At 40.9% G+C, this 23,009-nt stretch overlaps 1 protein-coding gene across 2 annotated transcripts; it reads left to right on the forward strand.

The window, feature by feature from the left end:
* The first annotated feature begins 3,579 nt into the window (after positions 1-3,579).
* Positions 3,580-22,160, forward strand: rab36.L (RAB36, member RAS oncogene family L homeolog). 2 transcript variants are annotated; one of them, XM_018245564.2, is made up of 10 exons: positions 3,580-3,927; positions 4,172-4,263; positions 5,666-5,731; positions 8,605-8,706; positions 11,996-12,060; positions 14,114-14,165; positions 14,299-14,380; positions 16,253-16,343; positions 19,959-20,078; positions 21,238-22,160. In XM_018245564.2, the coding sequence occupies exons 1-10, from the start codon at positions 3,868-3,870 to the stop codon at positions 21,300-21,302; spliced, it is 795 nt and encodes a 264-aa protein (XP_018101053.1). In that variant the 5' UTR covers positions 3,580-3,867; the 3' UTR covers positions 21,303-22,160.
* Positions 22,161-23,009: the final 849 nt, after the last annotated feature.

The following is a 23,009-nucleotide window of genomic DNA, read 5'->3' on the forward strand; positions in this document are numbered from 1 at the left end:
CTGGATTTCTAATGTTGTAAACGTACATAAAAAGGGGGATTTATAAATTCACATTCTCAGCCCTGTGTTCAGTCCCGGGCCTGGAGTCAGCAGCTCTTCTGGCATTTGACAGAATTCACAGATTTCAGGGTGGATTACAGGGTGGATAAGTGGGTAGCACTGCCACCTTGCGGCTCTGGCATCTTGAGTTTAATCCCAGCCGGGGCACTATCTGCAAGTACTTTGTAGGTTCTCCCTGTGTCTGCATGGGTTTCCTCAGGGTACTCCAGTTTCCCCTACACTTCAAAAACATACAGACAGGCCAACTGGCTTCTGATTAAAGTGACCATAGTAAATCGCTTTTCAGCTTTTTGGGTAACATCAAGGGACCTCTTTATCATGCTGTGTAAAAAATGAAGTGAAGCATTACTGGTGATGTTGCCCAGAGCAACCAATCAGCAATTAGATTTCAACAGTTAGAAAACAAAAACAATGATCTGATTGTTGCTATGGGCAACATCACCAGTAATGCTTTAGTCCACCTTTTACACAGCATGATAAATAGATCCCTAAGTGTAGTATCTGTTCTTATCAGTGAGTGGGATGCATCTTAGGTAAGGGATGTATTCCGGACCCATCCATTGGTGAGGCAGAGAACCACTTGATCCTCTGGCCAAAGGCTTTGAACTTGATGGAGTCCGAGATAGCACCCCAGGCCTTGCAAAACAGGGGTGCCAGATAAACACTGATAAGGAAGGACACCAGAGGCACTGGCACTTTTATATTTTTCTTTAGGATCTGGTGCAGTAAACTCCGGGTTTACAGGTCTAGGGCTCAAGTTTTTGGATCCTCTTCAAAGGTCCATTTGTGTATCCCAACCACTTTATATGCCTTCAGGCTGGAGGAGGGAGAACAAAAGGACCCCCTAGCCTTGCAGCAAAGGGCATCTGAAGACCTTTGCCTCCTGCAGGTTTTTTGGCCAGGAAGGCCTGGGATAAAGGGGTTCACTCTAGCCTGCAGTCGAAAGTGAGTCTGAAGACTTCAGGAACATTTGGCTGCTTTTTATCAGGTGATCCCACAGATTTTGGACATTTTTAAGGCTACGTCATTGCAACATTGATGCACTTTGTCTATGTGTCAGTACTATATAAATATCAGAAAATAAAAAAATATTATAAAGCAAAGCATGGGAATTTATAAACAAAGAATAATAGCTTTGGAACTAAGACAAACATAACTAATGTAAACATGCTTAGAGGAACACCCAGAACCATCTTAAATTCATTTTAAGGTACACATATCCAAGTTTAAACTAATTTATATGATGAGAGTGATATTATGAGACAAATTGCACTTGGTTTTTATGTTTTATTATTTGTGGTTTTTGAGTTTAGTTTTTATGCAACAGCCCAGTTTGCAATTTCAGCAAACTGGTTGCTAGGGTCCAATATCACATGCTTTGTCACCAGGGGGAAGAGCAATTTTCCTGGGTGACAATTGCACCCCAAATGCCATTGCCCTAAGTGGCTTTGTTGTAATCCAAATCAGTCAGATCTTATATCCTAGCTTATTTGGACAAATAACTACTTGACCAACATTGTACTAAATGTAAATGTTTTTTCACATAGACAGTAATTGATCCTACTCTGTGTAGTATGATGGTATTGTAAGACCACACAGAAAATGAAGACAAAGTTACTGCTCAAACCTTGATGCCTTTATTGTGTACAGCCATAAAATAATCTTCAGATGCACTCAGATCACATTATAGGATAACCAGCCTGCAGCAACAAGTGAATTCTTCTTCTCTCTCTCTACTTCTTACCTAAGTTTCCTTTGGTTATTAACTATATAAAGTACTAACCCGGCTATCACTCATTGGGAATGAAAGCTTGGTAGCCATCTCTGTGTTGTACACCTAGAAAGGCTATAATAAGAACTTTGCTCTTATGCATTTTTCTTACTTCATCTCTTCTTAGGACTTTCTGATAGGCTCTTCTCTACCCCAACATCTTTACCAGTGGGAAAGGGGTTCAATTTAATTAACAGTTTAAGAACCAACATTTAGTCAGGGTCCCCCTTATCTGATAACAAGGTTATGGGACAGAAAATGGGTGGGCTTCCAGTAGTATATAGCAGATTAAAATACACAACAAATTACAGAGGAATTCCGTGGCCAAGTGCTTTTATACAGGTCATGGAACTCCGAGGTAACTTCTAATATCCTCATATTTTGCAACAGGGGGTACTTTATTTATTATAATACACAGGTTTCAGTGAGTCATGTGACAGAAATTACATCACTACTCACCGTTTATAACTGATGACATCAGAACTCACCATTTATAAGGATATCATTTACAAGATATTCATGGCTTTTGTGTATTATAAGGATATAATTTACAGGATATTCATGGCTATTCTTGTTTTATTATAGGGCTATAAAGCGGCTGAGTGTGTCAATGATAACTAACAAGGAAGTGGGGGTGCAGGAGTAATGTGGCCAATTTGATTGTATTGCTTCAAATAAACATTGGCCCAACAAAGGATAATCAGGTATACTGCTAAAACACAAATACAAACACCAACTCACAAAAATGTTACAAATGATGATATAACAACTGAAATCTTTGAAATAACATACATTGCACATACAGGGTAACAGGAACACTATATAGCGGTGTTTCCGCCCTGCCCCTCTAGCCGGCACTCTTGTGTAAACTAATGTCACAGGCACCAGCTATCAGCTTGTTTTCATTTTTCATCAATCAAACCCTGTACCACTATGTAAAAGTGAATTACACCTCCCAACATTCTTGAAACGAAAAGACGGACAAACGTTTTCACCACGCCCATTTTGCAGCCACACCCCTAATTACCACATACCTCCCAACTGTCCCTTTTTCGGAGGGACAGTCCCTCTTTTGATAGCTCAACCCGCAGTCCCTCATTTGTACTGGAAAGTCCCTCTTTTCTCTGCACTGAACAGCCAGAAAAAGAAACAAAGTTTCTCACTTAATTGGCTTTTAGCAGAGAGCCCAGAACAGCTAACAAGTGCAAATAAGATACTTTGTAACAATTTTGAGACACAAAAACACAGTTTAGATAAGGAGAAATATTTTCAAACTTTCATAACCTGCCAAATTTTGTAAAACAAACATGGTAATTAGGGGGTGTGGCCACAGAAAGGGGTGTGGTCAAAAAAGTTGCTGCGTTACGCGCTGAAAAAAAATTTTTGTCCCTCTTTTTACTTCCAAAATGTTGGGAAGTTTATGTTACCATGCCCATTTGGTCTTCTCGCAAGAGACAAAACTGTTACACATGTATCTTAAGTATCCATTCTGGGCTCTCTGCCAAGAGCCAATTAAGTTAGAAACTTGTATATTTTTTGAAATTGTTCGGTGCAGAGAAATCGGGACATTCCAGACAGTCCAAACGCGTGACTGTGGGTTGAGCTGTCAAAGGAGGGACTGTCCCGCTACCCTACACCTGTAGCACCAGTCAGCCTATATCCACTCAAATTTGCTCTATCGCCGCCAACCATGTGACACATATTAGCCCCGCCTTCTCCTCACTGTGCAGTGGAGCGGCACCGCTGTGTCCCTACCTTTACGACTGTTGCTCCGCCCAAGGCTTGGCCAGCTCGCTGTCATGGCAACAGAGAAGCGGACTTTGTCAGCTGCAGCCCGGGAGGAAGCAGTGTAACGGGAGCTTCGCCATCCAGCCGACTTCTATATTTCTATTAACTGCTCCGGTTGCGCAAAGCTTCTATCTTTTTCATGTGCGCCGCTCTTTTCCTCTTGTTCGCGTGCCCCCTTCTTTTTCTGGGTCCTCGTGTCCTACACAAGCAGCCTCGCCCCGGTACCGCCGGACAAAATACTGCACAGAATGCAAAACCTGCAAGTGGCACCTGTTAGCCGAAGCAGAATTATCTCCCACATGCCAAAGGTAACTCCATCAAGATGCTGCTGGTGGATCTGTACTGTACTCAGTAAGGAACTAGAAGTTTTGTGGCCCCTCAGCCCCCCATATACTTTGGTAACAATTTTCATGAACATATATATTGAAACTGCTCCTTATCAGTCAGTTCTTTACATCCATACACTTCCTGGTCCCCTTCTTCTATCATTATGTCCCTGTCTGTGGACCAGGGCAATAGACCAAACTGCTGACTGACTGTTCACTTTTTCAGCCTTACAGCCCTGAATCCTGCCATCAGTACCAGACGCAGTTTGATGCAGGGGTGCGGGCCTCCTGCCAACAGCGCGGTGCTGGGGCTATTGGGTAAGTTATTTTACTTTTCTTACTAATTGCAATGTGCAATTAGTTTTATGCAAAACTGATGAACGTTGCCTTTTGTAGCAGAAATCTGCAGCCTGTGGGGTGCTGGCAAGGTCATATTTATGTGTAGGTACTCGATCACCCACAGTGACAGTTTTAGAAGGGTGACCGTTGGGTGTTTTTGGTGTAAACTGTACGGTACAGTGAAATTTTCACCTACAGTAGAGCCTGCAGTGGTGGGGGGCCCTGGGGAACTGGTAAGGACAGGTAGGGGTTAAGGGTACATGCCTGCTTTAGATCTCTCATTTTATTTGTGTTGCATGAAGCATATGGTCATGCAACCAGTGACGGATTAATACTACCTGAGGCTACACTTTTCACAGGCCCCTCCCCGCCCCCGCTGGACCTGGTCGGGTGCCATGCTGTCCCCCATGCATGCTCAGTACCTGCTTTCTGGCTGGCTAGGAGAAGATTAGGCAAGGCGCATGTCATGCTGGGTTGGCCTTGGCGCGTCTGTGACGTCACGGGCGCTTGTCAATTCCCTCCTAAAGGTGGCCATACACAGGCCGATAAAAGCTGCCGACAGCAGTTTATTGGCCCATGTATGGAGCCTTCCGACAGGCTTCCCTGATCGATATCTGGCCGAAAGTCGGGCCTAGGTTAGCCTAGGTTAGCCTAGGCATTAATCCGCCCCTGCATGCAACACAAATAAAATTACTTTTGTATTGACTTTTTGTGGATTTGCATCATTGAGATATAGAAGGTCCAGACTGAGAGTCAAACCAGACCCTGACATTTCAAGGACATAGAGGCCTAAACTGACCTCCACTGGCGCGTAATGTAAAAGTAATAATGTCTGTTATCTTACATCATCCCCTCTCTGGCATTTGCCAGAATCAATCGAATGCCAGTACAGGCCTTGCATGAATATGTATGGGCATTTATCATATTATCTGTGTCAGAGTAGCATTTGCCTGTTAGCTATCTTGTGAGCACTAGAAGTATACTTCTAACTGTGATCAGAATCCAGCATATCCCCCAGAGTTCAACATGATAGGAGGCGACAGACTCTTCATGTCAACTATAGTTATAAAGAATTATTCAAAAAGTAGACTATAGAGGAAGCAGAACCCACAGTTGGGGTGTACCCGGGAGAATGGGGGCATGAACTGCAGGGACTGCTTCCTCTATAGCTGTACAGACATTCCCCCTGCCCTGTCGCTCTTCTACCTGAGAGTGAGTGGGCTGGGAGAGGGGGACGTATCGAGTGGGCAGAGTTGCAGTGTGTGGAGTGCATATAAATAAATCTATACCATTGTATATATTTTTCATGCACTGTGTGTATGTGGGAAGTATGTTGATTTGTTATGTTTCCAATTATCATGAGAAATTTGGCATTTTACAGACTGAAGATGTCAAAGGCAGTAATGGTGGGCGATCTGTATGTTGGGAAGACCAGTTTAATCAACAGGTAAACACTAATGGTATTGCTATCATGAACTGAAATACAATATTGTAGTGTAGTCATCATGGATGAGCAGGTTTCAATATTCTGTTGCTTGGCGATCTTGAGTGTGTGGCTCCCAAGCTGTTGCAGAGCTGTTAAAGGGGTTGTTCACCTTTTAGTTACATTTTTGTACCATGTAGAGAGGGATATTCTGAGACAATTTGCAATTGGTTTTCATATTTTATTATTTAGCATTTTATTCAGCAGCTCTCTAGTTTGCAATTTCAGCAGTCTGGTTTCTAGGGTCCAATTTACTCTAGAAACCATACAGTGATTTGAATAAGAGACTGGAATATTAGTAATAAAAAGTAGCAATTTGTGTAAGTAGCATATGTTTTTACTAGATGTTGTCAGTGACCCCATTTGAAAGCAGGAAAGAGTCAGAGAAAAAAAAGGCAAATAATTAAAAAAAATAATAATGAAGACTAATTGAAAAGTTGCTTAGAATTGTCCATTTTATAACATGTTAAAAGTTTAGTTAGAAATTATACTAAAGCAGCATTTAAAAATCAGATTTATTTTAAAGATGCTGAACATGGTAAACAAAGGAAAAAAACAAAAACCAACCAGACATATTTATATAAGGTTTAGAAACTCCAGCTAATGCATTTCATGTGACATGCGCATATTATCAGTGAGAGCAGTGTTGATCATGATGCACAAAATTAATTTTTAAACATAATTTAATATAATAAAACTGTTGCCATTTGTAAATCAACAGTTCTCCGTGTTTTTTTATAAATCAGTGATAACGTCATGTATGTCATGTGAAAGGTTTCCTTTACCTGATTTAACTTTAAAGGGATATCGTTAAATATAATATTTGTGTCTGAAAAAATGTTGAGTAGAGTATTGTTGAATGATACATTATAAAATGGGGGGGACTATTTTCTGTTTGTACTGCATTTCCTGGTAAGTACTTGCATCTTCCCCTATGCATATCCCTTAGGGTAGGGACACACTGGGCGATTTGGGGAGATTTAGTCGCCTGGCGACTAATCGCCGCGACTTTCCACGACCAATCTTCCCCGAATGCCTCCCCTCGCTCTGCGCCTGGCTAAAATGAAAAATCGCCTGCGCTAATCACACGCGGCGATTCGTTTTCCGAAGTCGCCCGAAGTTTCCTCGTGAGGCAACTTCGGAAAACGAATCGCCGCGTGTGATTAGCGCAGGCGATTTTTCATTTTAGCCAGGCGCAGAGCGAGGGGAGGCATTCCGGAAGAAAAGTCGCTGCGATTAGTCGCCAGGCGACTAAATCTCCCCAAATCGCCCAGTGTGTCCCTACCCTTAACAGGCTCCAAATCTCTAACAAAATTAAATGAGTAACACTCACATTCAAGGCCCTTAACAATGAAGCCCCTAGCCCCTCTCTTTATCTCAAATCTGATCTTAAAATACACGGCTTCACACAACCTACCCTCTTCTTCTGATCTTTACCTCTTTTCTCCTCTCATCCCATTTCCGATTACAAGACTTCTCTAGGGTGTCTGACTTTTTCTGGAACTTTCCTTGAGCTATCAGCCTCTCCCCTTCCTTCCAAACTTTCATCACTCTCTAAAGAGCATGCATCTTGACTGATCAGAAATCAAATTATAATCATTTACCAATTGTTTTCATCTTCCTTATGTTTTAAATGTACACTTAACCTTTAGATTGTAAGTTCTTGGGAGTAGTGCCCTCTGATTTTATTTTTATACTGTAACCCTTGTTTGTTAAATAATTGTAAGGCCCTTGTTCGTTATAAACTAATGTAAAGCACTGCGTAACTGGCTGGCTCTATATAAATAAATGATGATCATGATATCTACTTATTCTCGTCACTAGGCCACCACCTGGGGGGGTTATAGGGAAGGCAGCTGCCATGTAGTGATTAGAGTCTCTTTGTTGCCTTAATTTTACCATTCTCTTTGACTATGGCTTTTCTCTCTTTCTTTGTGTAAAGACTCGGTCTTTCAGCAACTTTTAACGACCCATGTATCGCCACCTTACGTGACTTAAGGTGGCCATACATGGGTCAATAAAAGTTGGAGAAAGACAGAGTCGGCAGCTTATTGGCCCGTGTATGGGGCACTCCGATATCTGTCTGAAAGTCAGCCAGATGTCAATCGGGCAGTGCAAAAAATTCCATTGGATCGCGGACCAGATCTGTTTGTTGATGCGGCCCGCGATGCGCATGGATCCTATGGAAATCTGTGGAGGAGGGTGAAAAAAATAGGTACCCCGCCCCCAAAACCGTGCCGCCCTAGGCACAGGCCCTCGGGGGCCTATCTATAAATATGGCCTTGTACATTACTAGTTACAGTAGAGTAATATGTTCTTTATTGCCATTAAAACAAAATTAGGGATGCACCGAATCCTACTTTTTGGGATGTGACTGAATCCTGAACCCTTCACACAGTATTTGGCCAAATTCTGAATTGAATCCAAATCCTTTCCCACAGCGAAAATCTGTGTTTTGAACCAAAAAATTTACACGTGCATGCGCTTAGGTCAGGTTCTTGTATTTGGCTTCGAAAAAAGCTTGGAATCTGCTGAATCCTGAACAGAATCCTAGATTTGGTGCATCCCTAAATTGCAAAATTTGTGTGAGCTTGTGAGACACAATCATCAACAAAATACAGTCCCAACAAATGAGGATCGAATTGTCTCTTTAAATTCAAAGTTCAGGACATTTATTGCTAGAACGTTATCCTACCTTCTCCTTGTTTGCCTGTATGAGCCTTCTCTTTGTGTTTGCTCTAATTGTTCCTGCTTTCCCATTCCTACCTTTTTGTAATCGACTCTGTGCTTTCATTAATGTGTTAATAATTAACAAACCTTCCATTTTGTGTGTGCAGATTCTGCAAGAATGTATTTGATCGAGATTATAAGGCAACAATTGGAGTTGATTTTGAAATTGAACGTTTTGAGATCTTGGGCATCCCATTTAACTTCCAGATGTAAGTAAAGTAGTGTGCAGATCAAAATACTTGTATAACATGTTATCCTTAGTACCATTATCATAAGTATAAGGGTGAAGACACATGGAGCTACAAATAGCAGCTAATTGTCTCAGCTACAAAATAGACTATAGTAATTATTTTGCTTTGCAAAATAATTTAAAAAAATAAATAATGAAGACCAGTTGAAACGTTGTTTAGAATTGGCCATTCTATAACATACTAAGGGGCCGATTCACTAACTTCGAGTGAAGGATTCGAAGTAAAAAAACTTCGAATTTCGAAGTGTTTTTTGGGCTACTTCGACCATCGAATTGGCTACTACGACCTTCGACTACGACTACGACTTCGAATCAAACTATCCGAACTAAAAATCGTTCGACCATTCGACCATTCGATAGTCGAAGTACTGTCTCTTTAAAAAAAAACTTCGACTCCCTAGTTCGCCATCTAAAAGCTACTGAATTTAATGTTAGCCTATGGGGAAGGTCCCCATAGGCTTGGCTAACTTTTTTTGATAGAAGGATATTCCTTCGATCGTTGGATTAAAATACTTCGAATCGTTCGATTTGAAGGATTTTATCGTTCGATTCGAAGGATTTTATCGTTCGATCGAAGGAATAATCGTTCGATCGCACTATTTGCGCTAAAATCCTTCGACTCCGATATTCTAAGTCGAAGGATTTTAATTCCCAGTCGAATATCGAGGGTTAATTAACCCTCGATATTCGACCCTTTGTGAATCGGCCCCATAAAGTTAAAAGTTTAGTTAGAAATTATACTAAAGCAGCATTTAAAAAGCAGATTTCTTTTAAAGATGCTGAACATGGTAAACAAGGGAAAAAACTCCAAAACAAACCAGACACATTTATATAAGGTTTAGAAACTCCAGCTAATGCATTTCATGTGATATGCGCATATTATCAGTGAGAGCAGTGTTGATCATGATGCATGAAATAAATTTTTAAACATAATTTAATCCTACTAGTTACAGCTACTTGTTGTGGCTACAAAATGCAAAAAATACCCTGCCATAGATAATACTGAGAATTGCCTCTGTTATAACACATGTAGAGGCACATTTATCAAGGGTTGAATTTCGATGGTTAATAAATCCTCGAATTCGACCATCGAAGTAAAATCCTTCAAATTCGAATTGGAAGGATTTTAGAGCAAATCCTTAGAAGGATTTTAATCGATCGAACGAAGGATTTTTATTCGATCATAAAAACCTTAGAAAAGTGCTGGGGAAGGTCCCCATAGGCTGACATTGAACCTTGGTAGGTTTAAACTGCCGAAGTATGTAGTAAAAGTATTTTTGAAAGAGACAGTACTTCGACTATCGAATGGTGGAATAGTCGAACGATTTTTAGTTCAAAACGAAGGTCGTAGTAGCCTATTCGATGGTCGAAGTACCCAAAAAAATACTTCGAAATTCAAAGTTTTTTTCATTGGAATCCTTCACTTGAGCTTAGTAAATGTGCCCCTTAGTGTCTTAGCAAAGCCAGTTATTACTATTGTCTATTTTGTAGCCAAGACAAGTAGCTGTTACTAGTAGCTCTGTGTGTCTTCATCCCAGGTGGCATATACAAGCCAACTAAAAGTTGCTAATTTGGACCCTTCAGACAAGTCAGAAGGTCCATGTATATGGCCTTTGTGAAAGCCCATCCCGCCAATATCTGGCTGAATATTAGTCAGATATCTATCAGTATTAGCATAATGATGCAACCCTCTCCCCATGGGTCTATGAGGCCCTCAGTATAATCTGATCTTTAGGCTCAGGTCAATCTATTGGATCAGCCCAATTTCGCCTGGCTTGTCGATGGAGGCTTTGGGCAATCATCCACTAAAAACTTGCCAAACAGTCTGAGGGTGGTGGCAGACTGGAAGATTTGTCGCCCAGTGACAAATCTTCTCTGCTGCGGACGACTGATCACCCCAAATGCCTTCCCACCAGAAAGAATATGAATCGCCGGCAGGATGGCATACGAATCGCTTCAGATTTCTAAAGTTGCGAGGAAACTTGAAATCTGTAGCGATTCGTATGCCATCCCGCTAGCGGTTCGTATTCATGCCAAAGGGAAGGAGTTTCGGGGAGCTTAGTCACCCGTAGTAGAGAACATTTGTCGCTGGGCGACTAATCTCCCCACCTGCTACCACCCTTAAGGTGGCCATACACATAGAGATCCACTCGTTTGGTGATTTCGCCAAACGAGGAGAACTCTCCCCTATATGCCCACATTGAAGTGGGTGATATCGGGCTGATCCGATCGTGGGCCCTATGGGGTGATCATAATGTAGGCAATACAGGTGATCGGTTTGCGGGACTGCATCAACAAACAGATGCCGGACGCGATCTGACGGGATGTTTAACCCTGCCCAATCAACATCTACCTGACTTTTGGACAGATATTGATCGGGGAAGCCCTTCGGAGGGCCCCACGCACAGGCCGATAAGCTGCTGACTAGGTCGGTCTGTCACCAGCTTTTATCGGCCCATGTATGGCAAGCTTTAATCGTTTCAGAAGCTACTTTAGTTTTCCATGTATTGTGATTTTATCAAGTTAGAAAACAAACATTGCACCACTGGGGTAAAATCTGAAGGCTGAAAAAAGCTACGGACTTGGCCCTTCCATCCCAAGTCTCCAGGCCAAGTCAGAAGCTTATTGCCCCATGTATGAGGCCTTCCCATTGAACTGCTAAACTGATATCTAGTCCAAAATCAGATAGGTTGAAAAATTGGGAAGAAATGCATCAGCATATTTATATTGTTAATATTGTTATTGTCCAGTGGGTTTATGTGCCCACAGTATGAACCAGTTGTTGGCCCTGGGGAAGGCATGATTTGGCCCAGCTTGTGGGCTGCCAAGTTGGGCAAAGCTCTGCTCATTTGCTGGATAATGTATGCCCAGCTTTAATATAGAATCAAATAAAAGAAGAAGCAAGGCAACAGAACCAAAATACAAGCAACAGTCAGTGGCTACCCTTATACATATATATATATATATATATATCACATAGCTAAACATTAGGGGGTTAGGATTGTATCCCATTCATATTTTGTCTACTTGGGTGATGATTGTTGTACACAGTGTTTCTTCTGGATGTCCAATGTTTGTATAAATTGAGGGATCCATTTTGCACCAGTCTGTTTCATATGTCAAAGACATTATATAACAAAGAATACATTGCACCGTTTTATATGGAATTATGTGATTGATAAAAGATACATGACTGTGTATGTTGGTATGAGTATTGCATTTATTTTATCACTCGTTATAACCCACAGATGGGACACAGCTGGCCAGGAGAAGTTTAAATGCATTGCGTCTGCATATTACAGAGGAGCACAGGGTAAATTTTCATCCACTTAATTCTTTTGCTAAATTTTAACAGTAACAAAAACCTGCAGGCTGTGGAACATTAGGGCAATGGCACACGGTAAAATTTGACGCCTCATAATTCTGAGATATTGCGGGCAATATGATTATTGCTGTTAAGCAATAGAAAGGCATTTTTTTTTCAGGATATTTGTTGCCCGTGGTAGCAAAGATTTACCTCAGGCGACAAATCTTACCATATGCCATTGCCCTTCATGTTTGTGAATTACAATTTACAGAGGCTTTAAGGTTGTACTGAAAGTTGTACTTTTGGAACACTTTGGGATCCACAGGCAGGACCGCCATCAGAAATCGCAGGGCCCCGTACGACAAAATTTCCTGGGCCCCCTGGGCTGCGCCCACCGCAAGCCCCACCTACAGGTCCGCCCTCCCCACCACACAGTAAAAAAACAAAAAAATATTGGTGGCTACGGTTCCCACATGTTAATAAAAAATAAAAAGATATTGGTGGTCAGGGCCCCCCATAAACAAACATTTGTGGCCAGGCCCCCCCCCATTAAAAACTATTGGTGGCTAGGACCCCACAGGAGAAAAAAAAAATGGTGGGCAAAATTGGTGGCCACCCCCCCCCACATTATAAGAAAATTGGTGGCCAGGGCCCCATAAACGTCCATGTCTTCCCGAAGTCAGCAGTTCTCAAAAAGATGGGGGCCCGGCTAATCAAGTAAGTGTGGCGTGGCCGGGGCCCCCCTTACCCTTGGGGCCCCCTACAACTCTCCCCCCTGTCCCCCCCTGATGGCTGCCCTGTCCACAGGTATTAGATCTTAATCACTGCTAAACTTGTAGCTTGCCTTCTTTTGGGAACTTCACATTTTAGCCTCAGTCAGTACTTTGTATAGTATTTAAACCAGACTTGCTGTGAAAGACATCTAGTGATCACCAGCTAAAGGTCTACTGGTAGATCCCGAACTACCTTTTGGGCACCCCTGGTGTATATTAAAAGGATGAGACCATTGATGCACTTCTTGTCTGATGGGATTTTCCAACCTGGTCCCCATACTTGGACTAACAAAACTGCTGACTCATTCTGAAGGGGGTGAAACATCAGCTAAAATCTGCCCTTGTATGGCAACATTTAGCTGACATTGCTGTATAAATAAAGGAGAATAATACTTTCTGTCACTGCTTTAGCTTGCACTTAATCAGAGCTCACAACATACAAACTGTATGCCTGTCTGGTTAATATTCTGTGGATGAATGGGGGTTTGCTGGATCTTGCAGATATGCTGATAAAAGCGTTGAAGGGCAGCTGATTTGCCAACAAAGCATGCTGGGAATTGTATTTAAACCAAAGTTGTAAGCAGTGGCGTAACAACCGGTGGAGCAGGGGGTGCCATTGGGCCAGGGCCTGAACTTCGGCGGATTCGTGCAGGAAAAAAAGTGTACGGAGGGGGGGGCGTGGGACCGCTGCACATCCCGTGCCAGGGCCCGCCCCCTCTAGTTACATTACTAGTTGTAAAGTTGCACAGTTGTATTTCACCTTCTTCTGTGCAATGGATTTGACATTATTATACTAATTGTTCTGATGAGCTCCAATTCATAGTGGTCAAACTCCGTGTTGGACTGGGACACCAGGGGCCCACCAAAACCCTTAGACCAGGGGCCCACCCAAACACCTTTAGACCAGGGGCCCACTCTAAGTATTATTTTCTTCCTTTCCTTAGTCAACCTCTATTCTCCTATTCTCTTTTCTTTCCATACTATAACATATTATTCCATCTATTTAGCCTCTTTATTCTCATAGAAATAGGGAATGGACATGAAATATGCCAAATGTTTAGAAGCAGGAGGGCCCACTGACACCTTGGCCCACCAGGAGTTTTCCTGGTATCCCGGTGGGCCAGTCCGACACTGGTCAAACTTAGATTGATGTGGCCCTGGCGGGATCATGATTTGGCACACAAGTTCGCACAAATTTTATCTCACACAGTTTGCTTTGTGATATGCTTATCGACTCTGTGTTATCACTATGAATGTATAATGACTCTGTTCTGCATCTTTTGTAGTGATTATCACTGCATTTGATCTCGGTGACATCAACACCCTAGAAAACACCAGGTGAGTGCTGAGAGTGCAGGCAGGAGTATGAATGAAGTGAATGTATGAACAAAATAATGTGACATGGAGAGATGAAAGCTGCCTGAGAAAATTATTTTAAGCTCCAACATTCAAACAATTCTAATCATCACAGGCGCTGGGTACAAGATGCTCTTAAAGAGAACGAGCCAGACACTTGTTCCATCTTCCTGGTTGGGACCAAAAAAGACACATTGGTAAGTAATGTATTTATGTACAACCTAAAGCAGCTGTGGTAAACATTTTCTAATGAAGACTTTAAATTATTATCAAAATCAGCCTCACCAACTTAGTGATAACCAAAATCACAACAGTGCAATGAATTAACTGTTTATATTTGATTTGGCTAGAAATAGCAGCTACTGATATTTTTAGTGCCACTCATTTCCCACCACATTTGCATGCATGGCTCACAGTTTGAGAATTACTGGCTAAATGGAAAATATTTTTATTAACTAATTATTTTGTGCTACTTATTTTTGAGAAATGTTATTTAGAGAAGGTGGATACAATGGCGATCAATAGGAATCCGTAGCATACCTCCCAACTGTTCAGATTTTTACTGGATCCAATTTTAACAGCTCAACCACCATTCCCTGATTGTTACTGAACGTCCCAACTTTCTCTTTAATCACCTGCACTAAACAGCCCAAAAAAAATATACAAAGTTTCTAAAAGTTAATTGGCTTTTGGCAGAGAGCCCAGAATATGTGGCAGGTGCTCTTAGATACCTTTGTAACAATTTAAGATAAGCAAAGAAACAATTGTTACAATTTAAGATGCCGGTCTCTTGGGGAAAGTGTGACTTGCAGGTGCATTTGGAAACTTTTGTACCAATTTCAGATAAGTAATTGTAACAATATAAGATAACAGGTCACTTGGGGAAACTGTGACTCACAGCTTAAAGGGCAATTCACCTTCATAAGCAAAACTGTAATAACTGCAAAAAAACACAGAAATGTGTTCAAACTTCCATAACCTGCCAAATTTTGTAAAACAAACATGGTAATTAGGGGGTGTGGCCACAAAATGGGCATGGTCATAAAATTTCTCAGCCCTCTGCAAGGCAAATCTTTTTGTCCCTCTTTCTATTTCCAAAATGTTAGGAGGTATGCAGCAGAGAGAGGGAGCCCAGTAAGAACCTGTAAAGCCCCATCCTCAGCATTTACACTACACATGCTTGTGCCGTGCTGTATGTATGTGTAACTTAATACATTTCAAATAGATAGCTTAGCATTTTTATGTCAGTAAGTGTACAGATTGCATTTTAGTGCACAAGACATGGTCTGAGCTGTAGTTCACAACAATTTATAGTGATTTATTTCACAATAGCTGGAACAATACTAGTTTGATATTCTTCATTAAGATGCTGCTTCTTATTAGCACAGTCTCTGAGTATTTTTCCCTAATTTAGCTGTAGCTTTCTGTCCTTTGTTCCAGTGATTGACCACCTTGGGAATCCTTCTGTGCATGAAAAAGTTCCCTTGCAGTTAATTCAATTTACATGAGCACTTTTTTATTGGTGTGAAAATGCATACTTTTGCATTTCCACGCTAGCTTGCACAACCTTTGCCTGCCTTCTTATGCTTTGTACTGTAGCTCTCTCTGTTTATGTTGTACATACACAGACATCATTTACATAAATTACATAATTTTGCCTGAGGGCTCTGTACAATCACAGCTTTATTTGCCTATTCTTTGTACCTCAGCTTTACATACTGTGTACCCAACTCTCTTTGTTTGTTCTCTATAACCTTCTTCTGCAAGGCTCCTTTTGTACTGATGCTCTATTTTATTTTGCTGTCTACCCAGCTCTGTCTTTGAATGATGATGCTATGACTTTAGGGTAAGGTCACACGGGGATATTCGGGGAGATTTAGGTGCCCGGCAATGAATCAGCTCTTCTTCTGGGTGAAAATCTCCCCAAAATGCTTTCCCCTGCCTTCCTGCCGGCTATAATGAAAAATCGCCAGGGCGACTAAATCTCCTTGAATCTCCCCGTATGACCGTACCCTTACAGTATTTTCTGTCAGTGTTTCCTTATTACATAGTTTTGTTACCTTTTACAGTCTGAGGCAGAATTGGAGAGAACTGAACAAGACGCTATAAGACTTGCAGTAGAGTTACAGGCTGAGTACTGGTCTGTATCAGCAAAAACAGGTCAGTCAGTAAAGCGTAAGCATGTGCATGTTATGTTGTTGCATAAATCAGTGCATCTCTTTCCCATTTATTTTGTATTGTATAATTACTTGAAAAGCAGTAAAATCCTATACCTATATGTGTGATTTCTGTGTTTATATATTAATAGTGGCATTGGCACCTACACATATCTAACTGCTGAGATACACATATAGATATTTATGTGGCATGGTTCTGCAGTTTGGCCATGAGGAGTTAAAATCCTCACTAACCAGGGCACAACATTGCATACATTATATGTGGTAAGCATTTGAATCGTTCCATGCTTCTGTCGTGAATCTGTTCCAATACTGAGGCTCAAACCATGGATTAGTAAGGAGAAGTGGAGCAGAAAAAGGGGGAGGAGCTGAATAGTAATCAAGTGGAGCAGAAGGCCAGAGGGAAATACTAAATGGGGAAGGGCTTTTAAACAGACCATGTCATTTAAAATAAGTGTCAATTAGTGGCAAATGAATTAAAGAATATATATGTTTATATGAAAATCAAATGTAGTTTATTTCGATTGTAAGCTCTACGGGGGGACAGGGGCCTCCTTCCTACTGTGTCTTTTACCATATGGTACTTACTCTCTACATTTATACTTATTTATTATAATGTTTGTCCTCCCTGTGTGTACTTTGTACATTGTAGTATTGTAGAGTGCTGCATATGCTTGTAGCGCTTTATAAATACAGTTAAACATACATACATTTATTACTCCACAAAAGACAAAATACAAAAGATGTTTTTGGGAGTTTGAAGCCTGTTTCTATCCTATTCATCAGCAATGATCAGTGTTCTTTCTTTCTGTCTGTATATATATATCATCAGTAAAAATATTACAGGTATGGGATCTGTTATCCGCAAACTCATTATCGAGAAAGCTCCAAATTACGGAAAGGCCGTCTCCCATAGACTCCATTTTATCTAAATAATCCAAATTGTTTAAAGTGATTTCCTTTTTCTATGTAACAATAAAACAGTACCTTGTATTTGATCCAAACCAATATAATTAATTAATCCTTATTGGAAGCAAAACCAGCCTATTGGGTTTATTTAATGTTTACATGATTTTCTACTAGACTTAAGGTATGAAGATCCAAATCACAGAAAGATGCATTCTGCATAACAGGTCCCATACCTGTACAAGTTAAGGTTTCCATAAATGGCCCCTCCAGACAAGGTTGGCAATTTATTAGCCCATGTATAGGAGCCTTCCAACAGCCTGCCCAATCAATATCTGTCTAAAAATATGGCAGATATGGCACATATCTATCATGTAAGTTTGAGCAAGGACTGTCTTGCAGTGCTGGGCCAAGCTGTGAGAATGCCCAATGCAAGGCCCAATTGCTCAGCACCCATCTTAACCCACACACACAAATATGCTAATTGTACCGCCAGTAAACAATTGTCAACTGCCACCAGTGAGTGCTATATTTCCCCTCCAGGCCCCAATCAAGGGTAGGCAGAAGAGGTAAGTGCACCCCACCACCGTTGCGCCATAGGCAAGTGCCTCTTCTGCCTACCATTAGTTCCCACCTTGCTGCTTAGACATCGCCCTCAGCTACATATTATGATCCATTTGTTGGCCTAGGGGCCACATGATTGGATTAGTCTGATTTGGCCCAACACATGGCTTGCCAATTTGGGCAAAAAATGCTCATTTGGCAGCCTTACCTAATTAGGATATTTAAAGCTAGCTGTAAGGCTAACGTGACAAAAGTTGATTGGCGCCATATTTATTTATCATGGAAATGCAACAACAAATACTAAAAATTGCTGCCAGGTGAGCTGTGCCTGTGAGGCGAGTTGAGAACCTAGTCTCAGGTGGCAGTGCCCCACTAGGTACCAGGGGCGGCAAAAATGCCGCTCCTGGTACTTTAAGAGCGGATTTCCTGTTTTCAGTGCAATTATGCTCTCTGCGCTAGCGTCCCTGCCCTCTCTGCTGCCCTTGTGGACCCCTCAGACCCGCTCCAGCACAAAAAGGTAATTGCACGGGGGTGGCAGCAACAGCAAGCTGAGGGGCCAGGATCACCCCTGATTGCTACAAAACCCCTTTTCATTGTGACCATGCTGTTTTTATGACGGTGGTGGAATGTTTTCTTTAAAAATGGACATTGTTGAGATTTTCTTTGCATGTAATAGAAAGTAGTGATTTGTGATTAATGGATTTCTCCAGGTGAGGAGCTGTTAGGATGCCAACTGTCCTGATTTTTTGGGGGGGAAGTTAATAATTATTATGGGCATGATTTAACTGTTGCTTTTGCATGGAACAGTATAGTAGCCGAGTTCTGATTTATATATGCAGATAAACAGGGACCCATTGTGTAATCACATGTGATAATATGTTTTCATTGAACATCCACCAGCTGAAAAAGCATATGTAAGCCCAACTAACTGTATGATTCCATATTATGTCAAAAAGGAAAATAAATGTTTCATAAACCCAACAAATAAAATAAAAGTTAGAGCTGTTCTTGGTGGCAAGCCTGGGGAAAAATAGTTTTTTTAGAGTAGTGGTCCCCAACCTTTTTAACCCATGAGCCACATTCAAATGTAAAAAGTGTTGGGGAGAAACACAAGCATGAAAAAAAAGTCCCTGGGGGTGCCAAGTAAGGGATGTGATTGGCTATTTGTTAGCCCCTATGTGTACTGCCAAATACAGGTGGCTGTATTTGGCAGTACACATGGTTTTTATGCAACTAAAACTTGCCTGCAAGCCAGGATTTCAAACAGCACCTGCTTTGAGACCATTGATAGCAACTTCCAAGGGGCTGGGGATCACTGGTGTAGAGCTTCATTAATTATAATGTAATCTGCATCTTAATGCCAGTGATCCCATTATACATCCTTTTGTTTGGGTATACAGAGCATTTACAAGTGGTGGCCCAAATTGGGCTGATTAGATCATTTGAGTTGCTGGCTAATGATCAGATCACAATAGAGGACTATACAGATCCATCCGGAACAATGGTCGGTCTGATGCATTTTTCAAATGCTTTGACTGTTTATGGATGTCTGACCAATCCCTGACCAGATATTGGTTTGATGGAATGTCATTTGGGCCCCATGAATGGCCAGTAAGCTTACCTTATTTTCAGTGCTTCTATTTAAAGTTATTAGGAGTTGGAGCCGGTACATTTTTGGCTTCTCCAACTCCAGATACCCAAAATTGCTCTCGACTCAGACTCCACAGCTCTGCTCATGTGTCTGCAAGATTCAAAAATATAAATAAAAACATATTCAGCATATGAACTATACTTGTTAAAATTAAACTGTTATGAATTAAAAAAAAACAAGATGAAAAGACAGAGCTTAGTCCAGAAACAAATTGGCAGATTCAATGAGTGGCTATGGAGTTCACTAATGGCGCAGCAGCATTTTTTTTAACCACCCATTATTCTATCAATTTAACTCCCTAGTATCCAAGCATGGAAAGTGGAGTTTAATGGTACATTTATGTATTAATGCTTACACTGATACATATGAGGAAGTGTGTTCATGATGGGTAAAGGCAGTAATGTGCATATATAATAGTTCTGTATTTATGCAGAAGGCTTCATATTCTCATTGTATTCTCATATTGTTTTGTCCTAGGGGAGAATGTGAAGGATTTCTTTTTCCGAGTTGCATCTTTGGCCTTTGAACAGTCCATGAAAAAGGAGCTGGAAAAGAACCGAGGTAGCACAGCTCAAATTGGAGCAGGGAACTTTATACGTAAGTTTGACTTAGGTTTGTGGAGGTGTTGTTAAAATGTGTCTTATACCAAATAATGATGGTGGCCATACATGGGCTGATCATATTTGCTCTCTGGCAAGAGGCCACACTTAGCATGGGCACCTGCTGATATGAAGGAACTGAAGGAACGTGGTTTTAAGTCAGTATCCAATAGCACATATCAGACACTCTCCGGCTGTCCCTGATGACTAACCTCCAGACACGAGTGTAGGTAGTTTTTGTTTTTTAACAGATGGTAGGCGATTGCTCACATAAAGGAACATGTAATTATGCAACATATATTACATAGCGGCCCTCTAACTTTTCCTAATAAACTACCTCCAGGTAAGAGTGTAGGCAGTTCTTGTTCTGTAGCAACAGGATGGGAAACCTGCTCATTCTGAGGAACATGTTCATATGGAGGTTATAAGAAGGTGGCATTCCATCTGTCTCTGTATAACTACTTCTAGGCAAGTTTGCAGGCAGCCATAGACGCGACAATTCTTCTTGCAGAACGACCGATTTTAGGGAAGCCTGACCAATCCTTCGAAATTATCGTGCGGTTAGTGGGATTCGAACTATCGTACATCTCACGATTTTTCGTCCGACATCTGTCAGGAAAGTTCAAAAGAATCTTTGTCGGTCCCAGTGCAATCTATCTATGTTTGCAGGGCCAAGCAGGCAGCTCCCCTTTGTTTTCCTGGCAAATTGGTCTTTTTAGTTGATGGTTAATTCGTACAACCGTGGTCTCACGATGAGGATCTGATCTTTTAAAAATCTCAACCTCTATGGCCAGCGCCATAGACAGTCACTATTTATTGAGCTGGTGGGGGCTGTTTGAGCCTGTGTGCACCTAAAATGCTAGTGCCTATTTTGATTCTCAGTCCAGGTCTGAACATGTGAGGCAGATTAGATTTCTAGCACAGATAAACCCACTGCATAATGAATTTATCTCTAATAAAACAATCACAATAAATCTCTATTTTAACTAACTCAGCTAATTAGGAGGGAGGGAGTTAGTTAGTTATCAAAACAATGTTTCGGTACTGCATTATAATTAAACAAATGTATCTTCAGCATTACTAATGGCTCATTTTGAAAAACATGTATATAAAAATATACCACTCCTCTAAAACATTTCTAATATTGCCTTTTACAGAACTGGATGGGAATTTGTCAGACAAAAAGGAGAACGAGCCGCAGCTTAACATGAACTGCTGTTAGATCCAGGTAGAGGCTTTGAAGAGCACATCACCATTACAGCTACTTGCAAAAGCCCTGTGGAGGCAACAAACCACTGTCTGTATAAGAACTAGGGCAAGCCTCTGGGATAAATTGTTTTTACCTAGAATAATGTCTCACTGCCTAATGCATTACACTGACAATACCCTGCATGAACTCTTCCCTGGACATCCAGATGCTTAAATGACATTTTTATTATTTGGATATTTAGTCTATGCAATAGGAAGATTGCAGTGTATTTAACATGGCACAACAATGTAATTTGTAAAGTGAAACACAATAGTGACTCAACCAGATTTTAGTTTCACAATACAGACCAAAATCAAATGATATTTATATGCACCACGCCACATAAACTCAGACAATGCCATTGTATTGTGACAGTGGTTGTTATCATGTTTTAGGCCTAATTAAGTTCGCTTATTCCTGTCGTCCCCCAAATCCAGGCCCAGTTTTATGTTTGCCTCAAAATGGTTCAATCATTGATACATTCATTAGAACACCGGAAGAAATGTATTTTAATCCCTGGAAGTCTGGAGCACTGGAGCCTGCTTAGCAAATGCTTCCTATAACTATAATGTGTGGATTTTGAGCTTTCTTGCTGGTTTAGTTAATTTGTAACTTAAAATCCCCTTTGGACACAAACAGCACATCTTTGGTATCAATAACTCGTATTTCTGGTATTATGGGATTCGGGGAAATTATGTTACTTTGTGGGTAAAAACATGACAGATTGTATATGAATCTTCCACCTCACACTTGCTTCATAAAGGAGCCCTTATATGTAAAGGGTATTCTTTGTAATTGTATTATCTTTATTAAAGTGTCAGTATGCCTTTATTTTTTCCTGTTTAGATTTGTCAAATACAGGCATGGGACCTTTTATCCAGAATGCGTGGAACCTGCGATTTTCTGGATAAGGGGTCTTTCCATAACTTGAATCTCTATCAAGTCTACTAAAATATCACTTAAACATTAAATACACCCAATAAGATGGTTTGCCTCTAATAAGGATTTATTATATCTTAGTTAGAATCAAGAAAAAGGTATTGTTTTATTATTACAGAGAAAAATGAGAAAAGTAAATAATTTTTTGACTGCAAATTATTTGATTAAAATTTAGTCTATTGGAGATGACCTTCCCGTAATGTGGAGCATTCTGGATAATGGATCACATACCCATATAAATATTAACAGGTGAATACGTAATAATTTCACTTCTGCCCTGGTTTTTCTTACTCCAAGTCATATGGTCCTGCAGATATAGAAAATATTTCACCATTCATGAGATGCTTGTATGATCAGTGAATACATTTCCGAATTAATCTGTAGGTCCATTTGATTTGGCCATAGACTCAAAGATAAAGTTGTACCAATCTTTGTACCATGTGTGAATTGTCCCAATATTTTTCTTGACATGGTGATTGGTTGTTTAGTCGATCATACAGGTTAGAAAATGTATATCGGCTACTGATAATATCTCTGCATGTATTACCTGAGGATATCAAGGGTGACTGTAACCAGGCCCGGACTGGCAATCTGTGGGTTCTGGCAAATGCAAGAGGGGCTGCTATAAGGTGCCATAGAAAGTCAGTATTTAGTGGGCTGGTGGGGGCTGTTTGGGCCTCTGTGTGGTCTGATTGAGCATGTGCATACCTGAAATGCCAGGGCCTATTTTAATTCTTAGTC

The sequence above is a fragment of the Xenopus laevis genome, chromosome 1L, assembly GCF_017654675.1.
Source record: "Xenopus laevis strain J_2021 chromosome 1L, Xenopus_laevis_v10.1, whole genome shotgun sequence".
NCBI lineage: Eukaryota > Metazoa > Chordata > Amphibia > Anura > Pipidae > Xenopus > Xenopus laevis.

Coding starts and splice junctions, on each gene's coding strand:
- rab36.L (XM_018245564.2), top strand. CDS start 3,868: ATGCAAAACCTGCAAGTGGCACCTGTTAGCCGAAGCAGAATTATCTCC. Junction 14,166..14,298: donor AACACCCTAGAAAACACCAG/GTGAGTGCTGAG, acceptor TAATCATCACAG/GCGCTGGGTACAAGATGCTC. Junction 20,079..21,237: donor TGGAGCAGGGAACTTTATAC/GTAAGTTTGACT, acceptor TGCCTTTTACAG/AACTGGATGGGAATTTGTCA.